This window comes from Antennarius striatus, chromosome 9, assembly GCF_040054535.1.
Source record: "Antennarius striatus isolate MH-2024 chromosome 9, ASM4005453v1, whole genome shotgun sequence".
NCBI lineage: Eukaryota > Metazoa > Chordata > Actinopteri > Lophiiformes > Antennariidae > Antennarius > Antennarius striatus.
The window spans coordinates 5,529,398-5,555,652 of record NC_090784.1 but is presented as its reverse complement, the minus strand read 5'-3'; the positions used below and the strand labels follow the sequence as shown (position 1 = coordinate 5,555,652).

Below are 26,255 nucleotides of genomic sequence, written 5' to 3'. Positions count from 1 at the left end.
ATTAAAGAAATGGAACACATCTGACCTTGTTTATTGGAGCAACACCGAGCCACTAGTTCCAATATGTTGACGACATATGGGTCATCATAATCCATGAGGCGTAAACTTTCACAGAACACATCATCTCGATGGATAGTAACATCATGTTCACCAAAGAGGATGTAAAGGAAAACAGTTTGCCCTTTTAAGATTGTAAGGTTGACATAAAAGAGGACAGAAATTTGAGTATCGGGGTGTACCCACTGCGCCACTGTGCCGCTGACCCTACAGCAATGGGTGGACAATTTACCCACCAGTACCCAAGGCTAGACACCTGAAAGGGGCACTGAAAACTTGTGGATACCCTGACTGGACCTTCGTGAAGACCAACACAAAATCCAGAAAGGAAAACAATCCAGCGAGGATGGAAGAGAAGGAGAGCAGGCTAAACAGCATAGTGATCTCATATGTCTCTGGAGTTTCTGAAAAATTAAGGAGAGCCTATAGCAATACCAGATCCCTGTGTTCGTCAAACCAAACAACACCGTCAGACAAAGACTGGTCCACCCAAGAGACCCCATACCACACAGAAGAACAACCTGGTGAATGCAGTTAAATGCAGCAAGGAATGGTCAGATCCTTACACAGGCAAAGCAAACAGCCACTCAACAAGCGCATGGCTCAACACATGTGATTTTTGTACAGATTTTGGACAGGGACAACGGAGGAGAGATAGAAACATCTAGCCCTATTTACAATCAAGTCCTTTCAAAATTCCCCGAAAGAACTAGTGGCTCATGCTAATCAGCTCCATTAGCATAAGAGGGCTTGATGACATCTTTGAAATTCATAATTTGATGACCACCAAACACTCCTTGGCACTCCCAATGACCATCGTTGGGGCAGTGAAGCGGGTCCTGGCAACGGTCGTTGGAATGTGAAGAGCACTGACCATACCTCACAGAGGTGAGAAGCTGAGGCAACACCAACCACCAGCAGAACTGAAGAAGCCTCTTGGAGAAGAGGTGAACTGTCTTCACGGAACTTTCTACAAGTCCAGTACACTGAAATAAACGCCGTTGGATAAACATGACCTAGATGAATGACAATCTTCACAGACATGTTGGTCTTTATCGGGGTTCGTAAAGACGTTTAAATTAGACTGGATCTATTTCAAGACATGCTGTTCTGTTTGATGCTGTTATTGGTGTATGTATTGGAATCACACACAATATGCACAAGACAGACGATCAATACAGAACGAGATATTTTCCAGTGACTGTTAGGACAGTTCAGATGTCTTACCATACTGATGTTAACAAGGTGTGTCATACGATTCCCAGGTTGTAATTCCACGTGGTCCAGTTCAAGCCAAGGGGCTGCTCCTGGCCTGCATTGCTGATAAGAACCCCTGCATATTCTTTGAACCCAAGATCCTGTACCGAGCAGCAGGTGAGATAAATCCTGAATCTGAGGTCTATAATTAACAATTGTTTGGTTTGTTCATTTGTTTGATCTTCAGCTTCCTCCCGCATCGTGCTCTGGCTGGCCTTCACGTACCATCTCTATTGAAAGCAAATGTTTCTTCCTTTTATTCTTAATGAGCCGAGATAAACAAACAACATGCCTGATTGCAAACAATGCGTGATCAGCCCAGACCATAAGTATGAGGCAGACCATTAAAAACGAGCTGTGAAGTGTCCACATTGCCAAGTTGAATTCTCTCTTCCTTTTGCTGCATGTGTGGAGAGATTATCAGATGGCTTGGTTAAACTTGAGGCCAGCTTGGATTTGGCAAGCCGCCACGCTCAAAGGTGTCCAGCAATAACATTTGTTGGCAGCTGTTGAAAAACAGTGCAGTCTTGGCTAAATGATAGTAATGTGATATCTATGGTTTGATGGCTCACATCAAACCTCCAAAATTGTTGGAGATTTGAGGTGATGATATTTGAGCTCATTATAGTTATGAAAGACAGATTTGGAGCGAACTGGTACCACCAGCCTCAATGCATAACCTCATTTTCACAGGTTTGATTAGGTCTTCATCCTGATAAGAGCTCAATGAGATTGTGAAACGTTAAGGGCCAGCAGGTGTTTGGCTTATAAATGGGTTAGTGGTTGTTGATTGTTGGACACAAGAATTAAAATGATTAATTTCATTGTCAGAGGTTTACTTCCTTCTGCTGTTGAGAAATACTCTATGTCTGTTTTTATATTGGGAAACATGCAAGGCCTTTGAGTTCTCCATCTCACAAGTACAGGGCAAGATTGACCCATATGTGACAGGGAAGGTAAATGATTGTTTAGACATTTAATGTCATTGTTAATAAAGCAGTGATGGATAAGTGAAACACACAAGAAATGCTAACATTACTGTAATGTAGTGATGGGTTTCCACCTAACTTCATCACCTGAGACTGACAATTTTATACAGAAATATGCATAGGTTTTAGGCAAGCATGAACGCTATAAAAAATGTGAAATGTCACTGTTTATTTTAAGCAATTTATAAAGTACAATGTGATTGAACAAAAGAAAATGTTGATTTGATTTTGATGTTTTCGTTTGATCATCTTGCTTGTTTCATACCACTTACCTTACTAACGTACATACCCAGTTGGCATAACCATCTTTGTATATAAAGACACATGCCCTCATGTGGTACACAAGTCTTTTCGGCTTTGACAGACTGGGACTGGATAAGCTGACTGTGGTGCTTGTTTTGACCTTAAAGTGTTGCATTTGGGATATATAGTTGATAAATCTGACAAACACAGAATTTCAAAGCCAGCTTGCTTTTTCTATCTTTTCTCTTGGAACGTCAACTCAGTGTGGTGTGATATGCAAATTGTTAATCATTTAATAGGTATGTTGTTTTGGTACACCTTTGATAAACACAACTGCACTAACAGTCTGAAAAGAACAAGTTGGCACGCACTGCAACAAAGTGTGGCTTAGTGGTGGCATTCAGTGTTTCCTTAATCATCACCAAACTTGTCTTGGTTTGTATAAGGAACAGGAAGATTTTCAAAGTCAATGCACAAGTTTGACAGCTGATGCACACAGGTGTGAAAACAAATAAAATGGCTCAGTCCCATTTAGTGTACAACTAATAGAGAAGGTGAAACATCATGCAAGACCTCCTCTATGAAACATGCTGCAATCATTAATATACCTCTGAGTTTTCTGCTGTTTCTTTCTTCCAAAATTTCTGTTTTGCATCCAGTCCATTAGAAAAACAGAAATAAGTGAACATAAAACCTGCAAGTCCTTACTCAAAATAATTAAATTGCTTGTAGCTGAAGTAGTTCAGTCAAAATGATTTTATCACTTACTAAACATGTTCAGTTTTGGCTGAATTTTATCTTGATGTTTTTTTCACCAATCCGAACTGTCTGGACCGATCATGCTTACTTTCATACAAAGCCACCTACCCTTAATGCCTCTTCTCAGCTTGGAAAAGTGGTGACTGTGTCTGAACAAGTCAAGAAAACACAATGCTAGAATGGTATTTCTGATTGATGTGGTTAATCATGGCAGCCGTGAGCAGGAGTGTGAGATCTTGGCAGTCTTTTTGTTTGCATTCCTGCTCAGTTGTTACGGATCTTGAATTATCGACCCCGCAGGGAGAGATGAAGTAGTGTATCAGTAATATGCTGCTCTTCTTGATTTACCTCGACCAGGATGACTGAGAACACAGACAGTAGTGTGTTTTGTTTTAGAGGATGTGGTTACTGACTAGACAGACATGTCAAGCTTAAGTGAATGTATTACTTTATGGTCCCACCTTCACGAGTACCCACTTTGTTTCTTCTTGTTTGTTATTTATTTCAACATTGAAGCTTTATAACCAATCCCAAATCAATCTCAAAATGAGGGATAATCGTGTTTAACAAGTTAAGCTATACGCACAAAGTATTGGAACACACGTCTTGATCATTGGTTGGAGGGGTTTCATTCAGGAACGTTGCCGCAGTCAGTTCATGAAATTTTCCCCAGCTAGGTGTTCCTCAGTCAACTGGAATACGTAGTGGAAGCGTGTAGGAACAGCAGCAACCAGCCACAATGTCAGGCCAATGTGGCTTTCCCTGAGTAGGGAGGCACATAATCTAGTGGTCTACAACATTTTTTGCGTCATGGACTGGTGTAATGTTGGGCAATATTTTCACAGACTGTAAGTTGTGGTGGATAAATACAACAAAATAAAAGATACGACCAGCATAAAAACTGTTAACAGCTTTTTTATTTGAAGTCGTTCTTCTGTCTCCTCACTGAGTCTTTTAGCCTGTGCAGAGAAACCTTCCAAAGACGTTTGTTTTTTGTAGCGGTAATTTATTCTGTGTTGCAGGCCAGAGCGGTCCCTTTAAGAAGGTAGCCATGTGACTGAGGCAAGCATCTTCATCAAGACTGACTCCCAGACAGATGTGGCAAATAGAATATAACAAAAACAAAACATCTTTAAGAATCAGATAATAAATAAAATGGAAATTATGTAAGTTCTGTAGTCTTTCTGTGGGGCCTGGTACCAATTGACCCGTGGACCGGTATTGGTCCACGTCCCGGGCTTTGACGACCACTGATAAATGCTTAAAAATCCCCAACTTTCTGTTGACTCAGTAACTGCAGAGTTCCAAACTTCCTCTGGCATTAACATCAGCACCAAAACAGTGCCCTGGGAACTCCATGGAATGGGTTTCTATGGCCGAGCAGCTGCGTGCAAACCTTACTTCACCAAGCAGCATGCCAAGCCTTAGATGGAGTGGTGTAAGGTTCGCCGCCACAGGACTCAAGAGCAGTGGAACTGTGTTCTGTGGAGTGACAGATCACGCTTCTCTGTTTGGCAGCTGATGGACAAGTCTGGGCTCGGTTGATGCCAGGAGAACATTACCTGTGACTGCGTTGTGTCCATTGTAAAGTTTAGTGGAGAGTTTGTTTTTTCTCAAGGACTAGGTTGGGCTTTTAAACACAGTTTGGTTAGTCTACTGTGTGTGAAGCTGAGTAGCCGGCACAGAACACTAAACATTTCTTTCTGACCTCACAAATGCTCCTCTGGATAAATGGTGAAAATTGCCACAAACGCAGTCTTTCAGCAACCCTTCCTATAAGAGTGGAAGCAGTTGCGGCCGTAAAATGGGGGCAACTCCATATTAGTGCTTATGATTTTTTAATTGGATGTCAAAAATGTTTATTTAAGTGTAAGAACCACATGTCTGTATATTTTTGTCCATACTTTATATGAAGATATTTAAAAAGGGCAAAATTTGCATGCCAGGTCCACATGCTTCTAATAATCTGTTCCTGGATCATGAAGTCATATTTTTAATCGCAACTGTCCCTCTCAGGATAAAAACCATACATTTATCTCATCGAGGTCGTATTGTTTTGTGGGGCATGGATTCTTCATATTAAACCATAATCTAGTTTTCATAATTAAATAATAACATTTTGCAAAATGCTGTTATTCCGTAGCCATTTTTTGTCATCTGGAGTCTGAAACCTCCAGTGATTCACATAATCTATTTATGTATGTCTTTAACAGAGTGGGTCGACACGATTTGCAATTTTCCTTTTCTTCACTGCTTGAAAGAATAATGGAAGCTACTCAGTGTTTCCACAAAGGTCTTAACCCATCACCTCCCAAGAATATAACCACTCTGACTAATTATAAATTGGACTTCATTCTATGCCATATAGGAAAGCTTTTAGTGCTTTGTTTTCTCAAGAGTCCAACCACACTTTGTGTTCTGTGTTTTATGGCTTAAGGCATACTGTTAGATGCGATTCAAAAAAATAATACATTTTGTGATTATTGTGACTTGCCTGAATAAATTTTGCAAATAGCCAGCCTGTTTAGAGGTACAGCATGTTAATAAGTGATGGCAGTTTTAGTTCTTCATAATTATTTCCATAACCAGACTTAAGCTTTCCAATACAATTTTTTTTAATGATTATTCAAACCATAAACGAACTCTACTTTGTCTTGAACTGGTTCAAAGAGAGGCCGACTGCAAGCACCACCAAAACCCCCACCCCCACCCTCTTTCTGGGTTGATGCTATCCCATCCCAGCAATGGTTTGTTATTGTCATGATAAGGCAGGGTCAGGGATGTGTTGCTGGCAAAATATATCATTAGATCATGTACTACATTGTGCTGATAAAAGTAAACTCTCTCATGATGGATGACTTTCTGGAAAAAGCATGAATAAGCATCTGACATTGGCCAGATGAATTGTTCTTGAGCAGTAATTTGTGCTCTTCTGACAGTTTTGTCATTTCACCAGTTTGTAATTTGGTCTATCATTTAGGGGTGCAGTCACTTCACATGAAAATCCCATTCGGCATTGTGAAATGATTCATGAAAGTCTTGTTTATGTTGCATGTGAGCTTGCATGAAGTGTGTTGGCTTGTAAGAACTGATGGAATATTAATTTGCTATCGAAATTCTGTGTGTGCGTGCGTGTGTGTGTTTTCTCAGTGGACCAGGTTCCAGTGGAGGCCTTCACCATCCCACTGTCACAGGCTGAGGTCCTGCAAGAAGGAAGTGATGTTACCCTGGTTGCCTGGGGGACACAGGTAGGTGATCCCATACATCATTGGCAGGGTGTCGGGGGGTGACCCAAGCAGTGCTGACCCCCCAAAAATCAGTCTTTGTTGTGGGAAATGAACGGTCAATGAGACCAGACCTTGACAAGCGAGTCCACACTATAAAAGTCTTGAAAGATACGTCCAAAGAAGTAGTAAAGGGAAGTCTTTGGCCATGACTGCAAAGAAAAGACACTAACTGGAGGAACGAAGATCCACGTAGAAGAAATACCTGAACGTCAAAATCCAGCCGCGGGGAGATATGCCTGTTCGCTGCTCCTGACATGTTCTGGAATTAAGGGGGAAAAATATCAGGGAATGAGCCAAAGAGTCTGCAGCTAGCAGAGGTACATCAGACATACCACGCACGTCCAAGTATCAGTCTATCGCCATCAGTCATTGTCCGTGGACATAATGGGGAAAAAGGAGCAGTGTAATGTCTGCTAAATTACATGTATAGCTTGTAAGCAGTGGATTAATTTTAAATCTACCACTCTGTCCCAGCAGGTCTCTGACTCTGTGTGCTATATCTGAGCAGATAACTCTTTTAATACCACATTTCTGCTGCACACTTTCCTTTGTTGCCTTTCCTTTCATCCAAGAGATTTTATTTTCTGCAGCTTGGTAGCAAGGTGCCCATAACTCACCAGGGGTCATCCCTGTCTTTGATTGTACCCAGCCACTTAAACAGGCTTAGACAGGCCAAAATGTACCTGAAGCTTTGGAGGGGGGTCTGACGTCATTGGAGAAAAAGACACAAAAGCCAGAACTATTATTGAAGGAAAAAGAATGAGGATCCAGTAAACCAGTAGAAAGCTTGGTTCTTTTCTTTTCAATTCTTGCTTTTCTTTCCCAGCTCATTACTCCACTCATCCTTCAGGCCTGTACACGACTGGAGAAAACAACCAGAGTGGAGTGGAAGGAAGGGATGAGGGCCCAATCCTATGTTTCTAATTACACAAACAGAGGGAGGTTCTCTCCCTATTGTGATCATTTATACTCTTAAAGTTTTCTGCATGTTTTCAGAAAAAAAAAATCAACTTAATCTGCTGAAAGGACAGTAAGGTGATGGCAACCTCTTTTCATAATAAAGGTTTCAAATCATTGAATAGCTTAAAGCCAGGTTATTTTCTTTCAGTTTGACCCAACCAGTGACAGTGTTTCTGGTTGTCATTATTCTCATTTATCGAAGCAGGCAAGTAAATAAAAACAGAATACAATCATTTACAAATTTGCGAAGTACTATCCTTTTCATCAGGTGTTGAAGGAATTAGTCAACATCACCATTGTTACTTGTGAATGCCCAAACATGATGTCTGTTATCACCTGTTACCAGTGAAGAACTTTTCTTGGTGAGAGGCATTTGTTTGCAAATTACTGAAGCTGATGAAATGATAAATGTGTGTTTAGTGTTTTATAGTCCTGTCTACCCAACAGAATGAACTTTATCTCAGATGTTCTGTTTCCACGTGTGTCTATTTTTGTTTTTCCATTAAAAAAAAAAAGATGTGGTTTGGCTCAGTTAAGAAAAAATTACATTTTGGTGCAGATTTGGATACAGAGACAGATTTTTGGATTTCTGAAACTCAATTGTTACAGAACTGTGATTTATTTCTTAAAATAATATCTGCTAACTGTATATAAATGGAATTTAAATTATATTTGTAAGAGAAAAAACAATGTTACTTTGTCTTTCATGACTACTTTTTATGACCTGCTATGTTTTATGACAATTCACTGAACTCTTTTTTCTGCTTTTTTGCCACAATGTAGACTATGCGGAGTTATTTGAGCTTGGTGGAATTTTGTTGTCTGGTTGCCGTCCAAGTCACTTAAATTCTGTTTTTGGTGTCATCTGTGTACCAGCATTGCTCCGTAAAACTAATGTGAACATTAAATTGTAAAACACTTTTTTTTTTTACACATTTAATATATAACACTTGACAGGCCTGTAAACCAGTCCTTATGAATTAGAAGTGCCTGGGGGAAAGGAAAAGGCCAAATCAAAACCAAATGTGCAATTTATTTTATATTTATGCGTAAATGAATGCAGTACATACTGTATATGGGTGTATGTGTATATTCATTTATACATATGTGTATGTGTATATAAAAAAAAATGTCCCGCTCACCCTTGTGGGGTGGTATCTGTGTGTCATTATCAAGCTCGAGTCCTCTACCAGAGGACTGGGAGTCTGAGGGTTCTGCGCAGTATCTTAGCTGTTCCTAGGACTGCGCTCTTCTGGACTGAGGCCTCAGATGTTGTTCCAGGAATCTGCTGGAGCCACTCTTCCAGTTTGGGGGTCACTGCCCCAAGTGCTCCTACTACCACGGGGACCACATTAACCTTGATCTTCCACATCTGTTCTAGCTGTTCTTTCAATCTTTGATCTTCTCAATCTTTTCATGTTCCTTCTTCCTGATGTTGGCGTCAGCTGGAATCGCCACATCTATCACCACTGCTCTCTTCTGCTCTTTGTCCATCACCACTATGTCCGGTTTGTTAGCAAGCAGCTGTTTGTCAGTCTGGAAGCTGAAGTTCCACAGGATCTTAACCTTGCCGTTCTCAACCACCTTCGGTGGTATGTCCCATTGGGATTTGGATACTTCTAGTCCATACTGGGTACAGATATTCCTGTACACTATCACAGCTACTTGGTTGTGCCTTTCCATGTATGCTGAGCTGACGAGCATCTTACACCCTGCTACCACATGCTGGACTGACTCTGGGGCTTCTTTACACAGCCTTCCTCCTCAGGTTTCTGCTGTCTAAGGCATTCACTGAGCAGTTCATCTGTTGGGGCCATCTTCCTGATGTACTCTTGGATTTTCGATGTCTCATCCTGGACAGTGGCCCTGATGCTCACTAATCCTCGGCCTCCCTCATTCCACTTAGTGTACAGCCTCAGGGTGCTGGTTTTGGGGTGAAACCCTCCATGCATGGTGAGGAGCTTTCTAGTCTTAATATCTGTGGCTTCTATGTCCTCCTTTGGCCAGCTTATGAACCCAGCAGGGTATCTGATGACTGGCAGTGCATACATGTTGATGGCTCAGACCTTGTTCTTGCCATTCAGTTCTTGCCATATACTGTGTGTGTGTGTATATATATATATATATATATATATATATATATATATATATATATATATATATATATATTGTTCTTATAATAATATTTGAACTAAGATTCTTGTTCCCTGATAAAATGCTGTATGTATAAACATTCTTCAGTGCTGACTTTTTAATGTGAGCCTATGAAAATGGAAGCACGTATAATGTAGCAAATGTAGAGCAAAAAATCTGTTGTTGCTGGAGTCCCTATCAAGTGTGTAAAATAGCTTGCAATAGCCTTTGACATTTAAAAGATATGGTTGCTTTCCTTTTTAAATCTAGGTCCATGTGATGAAGGAGGTGGCCAACATGGCTCAAGAGAAACTGGGAGTATCCTGCGAGGTCATCGATCTGCAGACCATCCTTCCCTGGGATGTTGAAACAGTTTGTAAGGTAAAGGAAATGCACACATAAGACCATCACCATAGCAGCATGAGTCAGACTGCATCTCAAAACTGCTGTTTGAATTGAACCAAGTGAAATAAATTTTTCATACTCTATAGTATTTTCTAATTTGGTGTAGGTATGTGAATCTATTCTGAAAAACATTCTGGTTCATGTCTCTTCCTTCATCCTGTGTGTTGCCATATCCTGAATTCACACCATTTACTGCTGAGATGACTGATCTCAATTTGGTATAATTGAATGGTTGTCTTATTGAAATATGTTACTGCTGTCAATTTATATGGTGGTATGGCACAAAGGAAATCCACCTCTGGAACTGTGTAGTGTTCTCTGGTGCTTGATAAAACAGGATTCCTTACACTCCTGCCAAGCCTCGACAGTTTGTTCCCCCAGCCTCACATTTATTTAGAAATAGGGCGAATGAAAACATGCAAGATTTGACATTGGTCACCACTGGGTCCTCAAGAAATGAAAAATCATGTGAGCTATAAGATGTCAAGGACCACTCTGTTCATACGTACTCATCCTTTCCAAAATCCTGATTTTCAATAGTGCTTGAATTTATTACATGCTGTCCTCTTTTTGTGTCAACATCACTGCTTTTCGCAGCCGAATCACCAGATGAATTCAAATTCTGAATGTTTATGAACCAATATTTCATGCTCCTATGGTGAAACAAACGACTTTGTCAGTGAGCACCATGGTGTGTCTGCTTCCAAGCAAATCTTATAACAAACAGTTGAGGCACAGGCTGCGACTGCGGTAGGGCAGTAGTGCTCAAATGGGGAGTCAGTTGGAACTGATTGTAGAGACTGTAGTTTTCTGCTGGAAACAAAGGACTTGCAGTGTGAATTGAGTAATCGTCCATTACAGATGAGAGTGCGTCTTGAGAGAATGCAATATTTTTATTTTCATTTTGACATAGTCTCCCATTAAAACAAATGCCATGAAATTGAACACGGTATTTATGTGCTGCCTAGTGAGCCAGGCCTGCAACCCCAGGCTTGTCAACATCTCTCCTTGTCATTTCCTCCAACTAAATGCCTTCTTGAATGTCTGTCAATTATTAAATCCCGTAAACCAATTTCTCCTGCAACCCCAAAACGCACACACACACACACACATACACACACGTACGCGCGTATACAGTGATCAGGTAAGTCACAGTTGCATTACACTGACACACTGGTCTGCCTGGTGTTCTTTTTCTCCTTTCGTTTGTTTGATGTTTTTTGAATGGCTGAGAACAGAAAGAGCCTTTTAATCAGGCTATGATCAGCTTTCAGTGAAGACAAAGAAGTAATTCTTGGCCAAATCATGATCCTTATATAAACTAATGGAGAGTCATGCACATTTTGAACTTTTATACATTACCTTCTATTTAATCTGAAGGGCACAGACAAATATCCAGGTATGAATCGGTCAAAATGAAAACAGACAATTGCTGCAGACAATTTGAATCTCCTTGCCAGCTTTAATTCAGGGTGCTTTATGGACATGGCATCAGCCCAACCTTGAATCACATGAGCCATCTCATGTTTCTTTGATGCTTCTTAATTTTCAATTTTGAAATTGTAAATCATCCATTTTCTTGTAGAAGAGACAACCGTATTTGTCTTGTCTACAGCTGCTTAGCGACCTGAGGTCATGGTTGTTGCTGGAGTCTATCCCAGCTGACTATGGGCAGGGGACAGGGTACGCTCCGGATACGTCGCCAGCACATTGCAGAAATTATAAATCAGTCAAATCAATATCTTTAGTGATGTGCAGTAGTTGTGCACGATAATTACTACTGTATTAAGTTGCCTTTATTCTGTCTATAATAGAAAACCTAATCAGAGATGATGCAAACTTTGTCAAACTGATACTTCATAAAGTTAGGCGATCACTGCTTTGCCTGTGCATACAGTCCAGAGCTATTGTAGAAATTGAAGTTCATTAATACAATCCTTGAAGACAAAATTTAAGAATAAAGGAAATGGACAGAAATGCATTTCAAGTGAAGCACAGTATTTCATATCCTTAATGATTTGCACAGTGGTGCTGTAACTACTTGGTGCTGCACAGCTGCTCTGTGCTGGTATTACGTTTATAGAGGTTTGTGGCTGAATCTCTGCTTTCGTCAGACATTCAAAGTTTATTTGCATATCAGCCCAAGCGGATTACCTATAACAGCTGTTTTTCTGTAGTTATAGTTATGCTTATGCAAACCTTTGTTACATTTGCCAGGTTGATTTCAGCCAGCAACTTTTCTTGCATGCCATGACCGTCTTGTCTGCCTCTTTACCTGTCACTATGATAATAAAATACCAGTCATCAGTATGTACTGTATGCAGTTTTTTTCTATTAATTTTCTTGGTCTGGGTCATCATGGACTTGCCTTTCTCACAGCTAATGGTATCAGACAACAAACGATCTGGAGCAGGACCATAAGCCTTAATTACATTTTCAGCTTTATAAGTGATGATCTCTGCTTTTCATTCCATTGAATCGTGTAAAAACCTCATATTCCATTCTTTTAGCTTATTAAATACAATAAATAGAGGCGAGTTAGTAGATCTTTCTTTGTAAAGGTTGTCATCCACTGATTAATAGAGTTTTAGAACCAGTGCTATTATTGGCTTTAGAGATGGAGTAGTCAAGATACTGTCTCAAGTTTTTAATTCAAAAGATTGTACACCTGGTGTCCAGCTTTTTCTGTAAAGCTGTACAGCTTTTTTTTTTGCACAGCTTATTAACTGGCTGTCTCATGCGGTGAGTATGCATACTGTGAGATAGACCCCAGACGCACATCCGGCTCCTGGCAGCCAATTAAAATTTCCTGTGAGTCACATTTGCCTCCTGTATTTTTCAGTTGTGTGTGTCTGAGTGTGCATGCCTATGTGTGTGTGCGTTTTTGTTTGGCAAACTGAATTATATTTATTCCATGTGTTTATTTTTGAACATCAATACAGAAAAAAAAGAATGATTTGTATAGCAGCACAAGAGATCAAGGCAGAACTCTGACGTAACATTCCATATCTGTGCTGTCTGAGGTATCAGGTATAGCATACTATGCTAGACTAAATCATTCTGTGCTATGTTAGACTAGTCTAGACTAAATTATAGTCTGACAGAATAAAATACTGTATACTGCACTGAGCTATATTATTTGATACTGTGCTGTACTATGTCATGCCTAATCTAAATATGTATTCAACCCATTCATTGGAACTGCATGCAGACATTGGTTACATTTTTATTGATGTTTCATTTGTCCTTAGACTGGATCAACGGTGTGGTTGTATCCTATCAATTTCTTCAATTTAATTTAATTTCAATTCTTCAATGTTTTTTTATTTTTCTCAGCCACGTGAAGTAGAAACAGTAGCTGAGGCTGCTCCCGTTTCTTTGAGCATCTTTATCCTTTGTAGAAATTCTGATGTTACAGTATTTTTGGCCTTTTATCATTTTAAGAAAGTCAGTAGTATCCACTCTGTCTGGTAAAAATACAGACTTTGATCGTTGTACCTTTGATTGTATATTGTGTCCGCAGTGAAAGGTTAAGCTCACTCTGATGTAACAAACTCTGTTTTTGGGGCATAATCAAAAAATTATGACACTAATTTCAACACAGAAATGATATCATAATGAGGTGATTATTTTTTTTATATTTGTTAAAGTTCAACTTAATGGCTTCATTGTTTTCATCTTTCTTGTCTTTATTTGATACCATAATTAAAGACACAGAGGGATAAATTGTGACCACATTTCACACAAGGCAAACTACTTGAAAATACTACAGTATTCTAAACTTAGCTTTTAGTTTGCATTTGATTATTTATTTGTGTGATAAATTTTGAAATTTGAGTCAAATATAAGAGCTGAACTTCTTCCATATAAATATGTTATAATATTAATATCAGGTTATTACATTGTACTTGTACTTGGTTGTGAAATACAAGCATGCAAATAATGAATTGAAAGCATTTTTCTTCCTTCCTTTCCTTAATGGTGTATTGGTGTCTCATTGAATGTAACACCGTTAGTAAAAAGGAACAGCAAAAGATATGGTGGGTCAAGATGCTGGCACTGTAAAGTATGGTAATATCTGCTAGTGGGACAAAACATTTATAACATTTATATATATAACATATATATAACATATAACATTTATAACCTCTCTTACGGGTCCGTCATCATTTTAGACCATCTTCCTTTTATTCTTCCTGCATCAATTCTGCCTTTGTCACTTCATTTTAAAGTGCTTCTTAACCACATTAGAAAAAAATGTGTTTTTTTTCTAAGCAGGACCCGCCCCCATAGCCTGGGTCCTGCCCGGAGTTTCTTCCTCAATGAGGGAGTTTTTCCCTTCCACCATCGCTTATGCTTGCTCTGGAGGGCATTGTTGGCTTCTATCTGTAAAGCGCTTTGAAATGTCTTCAGATTTGATTAAGCACTATATAAATAAAAGTTGATTGATTGATTGAAACCTGCTGTACTTTAGCCATATGAAAAGCTCTGACAAAACATGTCATGGAGACAGAATTAGAAGGTTTGCTGGGTTAAAGCTTCCTCCGGTGACAGGTTAGAAGGTTGGCAGGGTTTTTGTTCATGATGAAACAACTACCTAACCAAGAGACCAACTTACAAGGATAGATCCCAAATGGACAGAATGGGGGGGGGGGGGGGGGGTAAATTTAGGCAATGATCAAAATAAATACACAAATGGGTCTCAAGGGAATAATGTCAGTCTACAGCAGAAACAAAGAACATTAACTGCTACAGCACTAAAAAATAAAACTGCACCATCTACGTGGTACAGTTGTCATCTGGCCTGATGGCTCAACAGAAGGACCATTCAAGGCTTATAAACTCCATGCCCTAAGTAAGAGCGTTGCCTTAGCGGAAGGTTACCCTGTACAATGGGTGGAGACAAGAGAAGCTGTAGCCTGGATAGGCAAAAGAGAACACACATAAAAACAGCTACAGCACAAGGGTTGTAACCGTGTGTAAACATCCTCCCTCGATTGATGTGTCTTTTGGCTTAGGCTGCAGCTGGAGTCTGTGACTGAAGTGCTGCTTGGATTTCAGCCCTCACAGTGATGCAACCAGTCTGGCTGAACCTGTTAAACCCTCAGCACACATGCAGGAGAAGTAACCGAGGGACTTGCACCACCAATATCTTAAATCTTACAACATATATACAAATTGTCTGTCAAGACATATATAAAATGATTTCAAATGTTTGGAAGGTATTTAAAATAGAAATTACAACAAAAAAAGTTTGCTTATAGTTTTTTGAAGTGTACACACACACACACACACACACACACACACACACACACACACACACACACACACACACACACACACAATGCGTCAGCACTGACCCAAATCAAAGATACTTTCAAAATGACCAATTCCATGAGAATTATCAATAAGACAACAGCAATTTCCCCATTTAGAAATTCATCCCACTCTAAAAGGCTTCAAGATCAGCAGCACTCTCTAGAAGTCTCCTCTTCTGATGCAGGACAGGGAACTTTTAACAATCTGGATGACTTGACTATTAAAGGCCAGAGTACATATTGTCTCTGATGTCTCAAAACAATTTGAAAGGGGAACTGCAGCCAGCAAAACAAAGCAATGTGTTGAATCATGCCTCATATTTCTTTTGTTGAACGCCTTTTTTGAAGACACCTCGTTCTTTCCTTATTGTGATCACCCAAAGGCAAAAACAAAACTTCTACCTGTGGCACATTAGAAATAGTTTTGTTGGTTTTTTTGTATTACACCACTTTACCAAACTTTTATTGGCCATGATCCAACTTCTTGAAATGTGTTGCCAGCATTAAATTTAAAATACAGTGCGCAATCGCGCATCAATGCTCGCACCTCATTACGGTTTTTTGGTCGGCAGTCACGTGATACCGTACGCGCATTCTATTGGCTGAAAGCATCTGGAAGTGAGCTACGTTCAGTGAATCTTGGAACGCAAAGCATTTCCATGAGACACAAAAGTGCTTTAAACAGTATATCAGAGTGTGGACAAAGGTAATACAGATAGAAGATGGTTTAATATCAGTATGTGGAGGGTTCATAAACGTTTACATTACCGTAAATAATAAGATAAATAGTTTGTCGCTATATTGTGGAATTTGCTATTCGCGTGTGTTTCCTGGAACGCATTAACAGCGAGAAAGGAGGGAGCACTGTAAATATTTTAGAAAACTAAAATATAGTCTTTGTACATTTTTCACTGGAATTCAAAGAAGTGAACAAAAAATCATTGGAATCTGTTTTGTTTTTGTTCTGGAATTAAAGGTTTTATAAAGTCAGGATTAAATGAGTGGTTGATGACGGAAAAGGACATGTTGATTGGCTGCTTAATGAGGAATGTGCAGCAGTATGTGTTCTAATTCTGGGAAATGATGCAGATTTCACTGCCTGCATGTTTGGAGTGCTCTGACGTCTGTTGACTCACTGCACAGATAAGACCGCCTATCACAGCTCTGCTTACCCCCCACTCTCTGTTAATGGGTTCAAGCTGTAACGTGTGTCCTGAGCCAGAGACAGCAAGTAAATACAGTATATGGAAACAGGCGGGAGTCAGGCAGGACACAGTATGCTCAGATGTTTGTCGTACGCTAAGGCAAAGACAAATAGACATGGAAATGGACTCCGGGAGCCATCAGTGTTTCGGCTCAATGTCAGGTTGAAAATATTGAAATTTAAAAGAATGTGATCATTATTGTTTTTAATACTACCTGACGTTATGAAGTTGAATTGTGTGTCATTTGAAGTTTTAATGAAAGCACTTCAAGCTGGCACATTTTTCAGATTGAATTAACATGTTGCATAATCACTAATGAAGTATTTATTATGGACCATACGTATGTATTAATCCAAAAGTAATGTTGGCATCTTTAGTTGAAACATGCTTTTAATGAAGATAAAACCTCACACCTTTTAAACCAGAACTTAAACATCCATCCATTTTCTTGTAGGCCAGACGAGTGTGTTTATCTCGTCTACGGCTGCTTCTGTGCCATGTGGGTCACAGGTCTGCAGGAGCCTATGTCAGCTGACTTCAGGTGAAAAATGGGGTACACCCAGGTAATGCCAGCTCATCACGGGGCCGCACGAAAGACGAACATGCTTAAAACAAGTCCAATTCATCTAAACTGAGTTGTTCAGTTCTAAATTGTCTATAGGTCTAAGTGTGTGTGTCAGAGTGGTTGTTTGTCTATCATGTGGCTTTGTGATGCACTGGCAACGCGTCCAGAGTGTCCCCCAGCCTCTCGCCTGAATGTCTACTGGGATAGGCTACAGCAAACCCCCGTGACCCGCAAAGCGGAAGCAGTGGAAAATGAATGAATGAATTAACCTAAACTACATGTTATTTAAGGTGAGAGGAAACCAGCGAATCCACACAGACATGGAGAGAACATACAAGCAAGAAATCAAATGTAGAACTTTCTTGCTGTTAGTCAACAGTGTTACGCACTGCCACACCCACAATTTAAATATCTATGACAAAAAAATAGTTTAGCAGTTGATTTCCACTGGGGACCAAACAAACCACATCAGTGACTGAATCGAATCCCCAACATGACTTGTTTATCAGAATAATTGGATAATTTCATGTAATATCATAATCACCAAGTGTCAGAGTTGTTATGATTATATGGGCTTTCAATTTTCTGAGCGGTTTTTCTGATTGCATGTATTGACCAGGGTAGATTATTATTTCGTATTTGGCAGTGGGGTTTAACAGCAAAATAAAAAGCAATAGGGAGGGAATAAATGATGACAGTGTTATATTTTTACTACACAGCTTGAATTGAATTGAAATTGAAGAATTAAAAAGACAAAATTTATCATTATATTTCGGAAGCCAGATAAGGTTACAGTTTGCAAAGACACTTGCCGTGTCCCATTTTTTTAAAAAATGGCTGCTTGCCATCTTCCACACAGCAGCCTCTTTGCCATTGTGCTTCAGCTGCAAGCTGATAAGCCAGGTTCCTTCACAGCTACAAAGACATGGTGAAGCATACTTAAAGAGTATAGTAAAGAGTATATTCTGTTTTCCATGAGCTCTGCATTTCTACAAAAGTCAACTGAGCAATAGAAACAACAATATAAATTATGCCCTATTTTACTTAATTTTAACACCGCATTATCCTTGAATTAGTCATGAAAATAATAATGTAGGATAACAAATCAAATCTACCAGCAGGTGGCCTACAGATGGTGGCCTAGGAGCTGCCAGTTTCCACTGTGCGTAGTTTGTGGGACCACTGCTATTAATCAGTAAGGCTTGCTTTTCAGAGGAATGCTGTTTGAACAAGATGCAGGAAAGCAATTAGTTATCAAGATATCTAGACAGTAGCACGTACTATAAGAGTAGATGAACAAGCCTGAATGGGACTTATAACCATATGAATTTTAAAACATATTAATAACCTGTGTTGAGACTTGATGTGTTCTATAATAATAGATTCAATTAATAATAATAACAAAATGATAACCTACAATTGCACACTTTGGAATACTATGAGATTACAATACCAGAAGATGTTATTACTTAAAGGTGAAAGTGTAAGTACAAAAAAAAACATCAAAAGGAAACTTACTTTAAGTTTTTGCCAATCATTTCAGATAATATATCATGTAAGGACTGGGTGATTTATTATTTATTGTTTAAACACTATTATCTGATGAGGTCTTTACAGTAAATATCCTGAAATAGTCAGAATATTGTTTGTTTTGTATCATCCATCCATCCATCCATCCATTTTCTACCACTTATCTGGAGGTGGGTCTTGTAGACAACAATCTGAGAATCTTGTCCTTTTCTTCATGACCCAAAGCTCATGACAATATTGTAGGTATACTCCCAAGAACCCCCGAGCACCTGATGGAAAGTGTCCCTCAACTGGGACAAAAACCGCATTGTTCCTCCTGAATCCGAGCTTTGACTATCAGTCTAATCCTCCTGGTCGTGCCCCACTTAATGGTTTAATGTGCTGTTTTTATGCTTTCATTTACAGTATGTGGACGAAGTCAGTAGAACATGATAGCGATGCATTACTGAAAGTAACAAGAGTATTTTTTTAAGGGTATTTCATGAGGACATATTTTGGGGAGATTATTAAGCAGTTGAATTGACATGAGCAAGAATAGGGCAGTAGGTTCTAAAAGTTGCTTTGGATACTTTTTTTGTTCATTCTAGGTTTCCCTTTTAATGTAATAGTCAAATCTGTAATAAATAACAATAACAAAGCCAAATATATATATTTTGTAACACTGACACAAGGAGAAAATGAACAACCAATGATTGCAAATGTTACATGACAAAATGCAAAGCACTTGTATTTGATCAAGCACAAAAGAGATATTTAATACTAACAATGATGATAAACATAAGACAGATATTATTATACAATATAAAATAATAAAATATAATAGTCAAAATGCTAAATGTAATCAGTTAAGTAGTAATAACTACATGATATTGCTTTTAAGACTTGTATCTTAGAAGTATTCAAATGTGATTGAACTGCGAAGATTCTTACAAGATGTTGGAACTATTAAAATGCAGCATTCTCTCAAAAACATGTAGTTACTCCTCTCATGTTCTATGAAAATAACCACACAATATGTTTCTCTTAATACGTAGTCTGTCAATTCTGGCCTTGTGATTTAGTCAGCTAATGTTACAGTAATATTAGTAATTTATCTCTTTCTTATTAAAGCAACATGGAAAATTGTCTCAAATAACTTAACACAAATGATCAAATTCAAGGTTTAACAAGCAGCTGTAATATTTATCTAGTCTATGATGAGTTCTACTATTCAATGCTTTGTGTGAGTCAGACTGCTTGTGATTACTATAGAAGTTGAGGGTTGCCATTTGACAATAAAACTGATGTTTTTATTGTCATTGATATATTTTAATAAATGAATAATTTAAACCGGTATTATGATTTGATTTGATTTTTGTTTCAGTAACCATTTTCTGGCTTGGCTTGTGATTTGTTAGATAAAGATGCAGTTTATAAGTATCAAGGAACATTTCTTACCTTTATATCTTGTTTTGTTGTCACCCAGACACAGGAGGATACTTGAAGACGGAAAAACTCCTTTAACATACGGTACAGCAGTAGCATACATTAAACGATAAGGATGCTAGAGATGTCGATTTGATAGAAAGCCCTGGTGTTGTGTTTTTTCTGCATTTTTGGTCCCTACAGATATTTATTGGATGTCTAAATGATCAAAAGCCTAATTTTGTTCATCCTGTCAAAGAAATGGTCCAGTAGTCATCTGGTTGAAGTCTTTAACAATTTGATGTGTCTTTGTACATATTTATTCTTAGATATTATGGCCTACAGAAAGAATTTTCAAGTCAAATTTGCCGATTAGACATCTGAGGAACTTCACATACATGATGTACATCAGTCTGTACTGTAAATTTAGTGCTGTTTTTCATTTGCAGTAATTAGCACCTCTGATTCCTTTGGAATAATAATACTGTATATTATTGCTCGTTTAAAGCCAGTAAGGGATTGTATAAGACGAAAGAGGAAAAAAAGTGAATATGATAGCTAGATACTTTATTAATCCCGTGGGACATTTCATATATAATTTGCTAACAATAAATACACATAACCGTTATACCATAATAACATAGCCTGCAGATTAATAACTAACCATCATGCACGTGCTTTTCATGAGATATGGTGTCATAGAGTCGGCGGACATTGTTCTCAGAGTTAACTGAAAAATTTCAGATGTTGAAGGAAATGAGAATTTGACAGAAGAAATTTCTTCATGAAGATCAGTAGACTGAAGGGTGTGGAGAAAAATGGAAAGCCCTGCAGTTGTCCAGAGGCATGATCCGATGAGGAACATACCAGACATGGTGTCAAATACCAGATTTACAGATTGTCCTTTTTACTTAGTTTAGTTATGCAGTTAGTTGGAGGATATTGCAACAAAAATTTAAAGAGAAATTATTCTTGTAGGGCGCTCATTTTTTTCATTCAAACTGTGGATGTTGCCCTCGCGCTGATGGTGGTGAGCGAACTGTTGTAATCTGAATATGAGGTCTGAAAGTGGGACAGCAGCATCTCCAGCAGTTGACGGCTGCTAGAGATTAGCACTTCAGTGGCTTGGGTTGAAGCCTTTGTATCCTTTTCACTTGAAGGGATTCAGCCAATATCTGATCACTTGCCCACCACAGCACTGCATTGGACCACTGTTTCCAACACACACACATTCGAACAATCAGAGGAAAATGGCAGAGCATAAAAGTGGCCAGAGGTTTGGGCCTGAATCCGTATGTTCTTATTATTGTAGCCCAGGTCTGTAATTACAATGTTAACACTTTGGACTGAATCATTGAGACTTTGTGGAGAAAAGGAAAACTTGGGGCAAAGGAGAGCTGGATAAACATTGGATTTCAGTGAGGGGGGATCACAGATGTGTTTTGGCTGATGTGTGTCTCATAGCTCTGTCATGTGTGTTGCTGTGTTTCAATGGGTATTAGAGTGGAAAATTACTCAACTGTATTTTTCAGTTGCTCGTCTTTCTCCTTCCTGTCGTCACAAGTGATAAGAAATGGCATAATGTAAAACTGCAAGAAGAATAGATCCTTAACTCGCACCTCCGTTTAGAGCATTTAGGCAGTTTATTTAGATTACAAATGTGAATTGATGCTGGCTATTTGTGGTTTACCCAAAATGTTTTGAAGGTATTGTAATTCCTCCTCTGTGTCTCATCCAATCCCTCACTTGACTGTCTCTGACAAACGTCTTTTCCATTTTTGTACTGGCTGCATTTCATGCTCACATTCCGCAGTTAGGCACTAGAGATTTCTCAAATTCTTCCCAGTGTCACTCAGCAGAGAGAAGTGGGCAAATCTCTCTGTGGCCATAGATTTGCTGAAAAAAAATTTGCATTATATCAAAGTCCTGAAATATTACCCATAGATGTTCTTGTTATTTTTTCCTATTTTTTTAAAGAGATGATTCAGCACTGACTGCCCCAGATGAACAATTCTGTGTCTAGCATGCGGATCAAAGCAAATTAAAATGAGTTTATATACGTGTTGTAAATTTGTACAAGAAAACAAAATTTCAGTAAAATACTTTGCTTTTCCATATTTCCCGTACAGAAGATATTAGTATAACACCATTTAATATCATATATTAATGACAATGATTGCAGTTCCAGTTTCTGTGATTAAACAAGCCCTCCAAAAGTAAAAGTCTATCTGATTCAGTTTTCCACTGGAGAGAACTGTTTGGTTAGAAAATCTTGGCCAGAGGTGTGTGCATATTGAGATCATTAAGGTCAGCCTGAAGCCCGATAGCAGGGCTAGTGGAAAATGAAGTGTCTGAAATCACAAGGGCATAGATTGTTGCCCAGAAATTCTCCGTATCCTTTAAAGCTCAGATAAAAAGTCTCCACTCACTTACATAAATTAAAATTTACCAAAAATCTAAAGAAGGATTTTAATTTTTTTCAATGGAAAACAGTTTTTTTTTATCTTACAATATTTTGAAAATCCCTTTGAACAACTAATAAACATCTTGCGAACAGCTCTATAACAGAGGCAGTTTCATGTCATTATTCACTATATACACAGTATAGAGGGAAGAAAATTATAACTGCTATAACCATAATTATAACTCCAGGGGGAGAGATTTCTTCTGTTGTTTTCACAGCACAATTCAGTGCTTGCACTCAGTGGATTTACAATACCCACACAGTGATAAGGAGTCTGTCCATGATGTCTCTGGATAAAGATGTGACCCTGTTGGGTTTCTCTGTCTGTTAAAGCGCTTTGAAATGTCTGCTGATGTGATAAAGCGCTATACCAATAAAGCTTGATTGATTGAATAACGGACTCCCTTCAGTTGACACATGAAGTAGAGGTGTTTTTGTGTGGCTTTGGCCTTATGGTTAGTGTTGAGGTAGACAGTTGTCAGACACGTCGATGCCAACATTGGAATATGAGAAGTATGTTTCACCATTTCTCTGGTTTTTCCGATCATCATTTTCAATGATGATGCACTGCTGGGCTGTATTTTACAAGGCGGTTGTGACTGTTTCTCACCAAATGAGGGCAGATACTCTGAGTGAAGAAATTTACCACCCAGGTATAATATTGCGCCCTGGAAAATGCAGTGTCAATTATACTTCCATTGTTCTTGCCTTCTGGCCTCATCAGGCTTCAGATCTCACATACAGGCCTCTAAGGCTCAGTCCAGACCTTTTTTATTTCAAGCTACGGACCACGAGGCCCAGTATTGTTTTACCAGGCGCAAGTAAAAATAACATAAGAACATGTTTTATCACAACATAGATATGTTTTTTTTACATTAATTAATGTCTAGGTCAGGGTGATTATCTATGTAAGTGGAGATTACTATTGTATATACCCTGGTAAGTTTGCCACTGTAACTTTTCATGAGGTGATGTTGGATGTGGTTAAGAATAGAGAGAGGGGACACGTATGTCTTTGAAGTTTATATCGCTGTCATTGTCTTGTATAGTTATTTCATATTCCACTCATGGCCAAACACCCTGCCAGGGGTTCCTGGTGTGTCCCTGGTGCCACAGAGGTGGTCCTCAAACTTCCATACATACTGACCTTTACTGCCTAGGCGGTATGGAAAAAGCAGTCATGCCATGTTGCTCCATCCCTTGTTCCAAAGGTGGCCTCATGGTATCAGATCATGGATCTCAGCTATTGGCCAAGGTTACGGTTACAGTAATCCAATTACTGCACTGTCATATTCATGCCTTTGCTAGCTACCACGCTTGTTGGGTTGAAGTAATTGGTAGTTAGAACCTCAGTGTTCTCTCCAATTCTTTCTTCTTCTTCTTTTTCAAGTGTAGGGTGTAATGACACACTCCTATGGGATTATTTGAATGGCTGTCAGTCTGAGGAGGTTGATCTTGCCAAGTCAGTGAGTTGATGTCACTTATGTAATCATCACACACCATGTCCCATTCATCTTTTTGTGGGCATACATTACACTGGCAACAGTGTATTAATTAAATACTTTGACAGTAGATGTTTTGTATCAGAAACGTTATTAGCAGCATTCATAAAGTATTGTAAATGCATTATAATGCATTTACAATAGTGTGTATGCCCATACTGGGCTATGACATTCCTGCAGATCCTTACAGGAATTAGTTAAGATGTTACATCCATTGAACCAACCTATTTGTTATGCCATGCACCATTTTATTATGCCTTGAAATACATACTGTTTGCTGGAACATGAAACAGTCTCTGGGATGCTCACAAAGAACTGTCATTAAATTGTACACAGAGGCACAGTTTTTTGTAGGGCAGAAAGGTAGTGTGTGTTGTTCCGAAGAAATTGAGATGAATTGGTTTTAATGGGCTTTTATGGGATGTTTGAAGTTATTTCTGTCTGAGGTCTCTTCAATGTTCCGCGGCTCCTCTAGAGGATGGTTTGGGGCAGTGCTGTTGTGTTCTGTCATCCTCCCTCTTTGTCATTGGTTCTCACTTACACATGCTCTGTTGTGACTGAGTGAGTTTATGCCACTGAAAGAGGGAGTGTCTGTGTTTCCTCCCACAATGCTTCCTTCTGCACTCTGTGACTCAAATCGGACTTCAGTTCACCCATCTCCACTAATCGAGTACCACTTGAAAGGCCCCAGCAAGTAGTCAAGCCTTGTGCCGACTCTCATTTTTCATAGAGATCACATGGTGAACCTTGAGTTCAGTGGCTGTGCAATTACAGGGTCAGCTAAAGGAACCGGAGCCAGGAGGACCAGCAGGAAGTACAAGTTCTCTGTGGCAGCACAGAACTAATCTTTTTGTTGCTGTCGCATTTTTATGAAGGTCGGAAGTCATTTACAGGCTACTCGATGTGTATATGTTTGTGTGTTGCAAGCACAGCAGACCTTGTTTTTGTCATAACCCATTCCTAAATCATTCTACACCAATTTAGTGTCATAAAGATACAGATCGAGCAAATAAGGGTTGACAACTTCTTCTGGAAAGACTTGCATGTGTTCTGAAAACTTGCTGTACCACAGCTCATTTTAGCTCCAATTATGGACTGTTTATTCACATCCCATTCCTGTAGTCTGTACAATGTCCTTTAGAATTAGTTATTGCTCTGTAAAAACTACATACTGTATGAATATACTCTGTTTTCTGTCCGCTATTTGCACACTTCCTTACACTGGAATGACATAACAATGATAAATATCACAACAATATCCATAGGAGCAGCCGGTCTAGGAAGCTATCTCGCTGCTTCTGTCAGAACATATAAATCAATCAACAGTCCTGAAATGAAAAACTGTGTGTCTGCTCATATGGGTGTGTACTTACACACACTACATCCACAGAACTTATGTGGCTGTGGTGTGCATGCTTATGTGTGTGGGTCTGGACAAGTGACAGCTCTGACCTCTGAGGCAAGGCCATGCCAGGGCAGTGTCCGCCAGCCTTTAAATGGTAAGGCCAGAATACAGGGAGGGCTGGGTCTGGAAGTTTTGGTCCAGTGAAAGAAATATTGTATTGAAGAAGAGAGACATGAAGAGGAAAATAAGGTGACAGCAATGAGAAGAACCAAAGCAGAAAGGATTAGTGGAGCCAGGAAGGAAGGTACCTGATGGAGGATAAAGGAGATTGCAGTGAGGACAGTGTAAATAGAGGAGGAGAAGCCCCATGCTGCTCATTAAGTTTGGGTGTGTATGGGTATGGCAGTAAACATGACATTTCCCCAGAAGCCCGCAGAATGGCTCTTGCATCTAATGACGGCCCTGCAGCACAATGAGCAGTAAAGCTACAGCCACCAGAACTTTTGGCCAAGCGCAACTACAACAAGCTGCGATCAACCAGGAGCTCTGGTTTTAACTTAAATGCCTGGCGAGGGCAGAAATATGTGTCAATAACTTTAGAAGTGATACTTGCTAGATAAATACAGAACAATCAGTTATCAGTATTCAACAACGGAGGAGAACAATCCAGTTGATGCTCACCAGCGGCTGAAGTATGACCCTAAATACACAGATTGAATTTTTAAACTGATTGGTATACCAGGTTACTCTCAGGGAGTCAGACTTATTCTGGCAAACAAACTGATGTGACTGAGACGATACCACATTGTTGTAGTTGGCACTTAAATCAAGC

At 39.2% G+C, this 26,255-nt stretch overlaps 1 protein-coding gene across 1 annotated transcript in view; it reads left to right on the top strand.

The window, feature by feature from the left end:
• bckdhb (branched chain keto acid dehydrogenase E1 subunit beta) overlaps positions 1 to 26,255 on the top strand; it is a 52,646-nt gene that overhangs the window by 10,823 nt on the left and 15,568 nt on the right. The window contains exons 6-8 of the mRNA XM_068323496.1: positions 1,323 to 1,431; positions 6,456 to 6,553; positions 9,956 to 10,066. Of these exons, the coding sequence (XP_068179597.1) occupies positions 1,323 to 1,431; positions 6,456 to 6,553; positions 9,956 to 10,066 (318 nt within the window). The remainder of the gene's footprint in view (positions 1 to 1,322; positions 1,432 to 6,455; positions 6,554 to 9,955; positions 10,067 to 26,255) is intronic.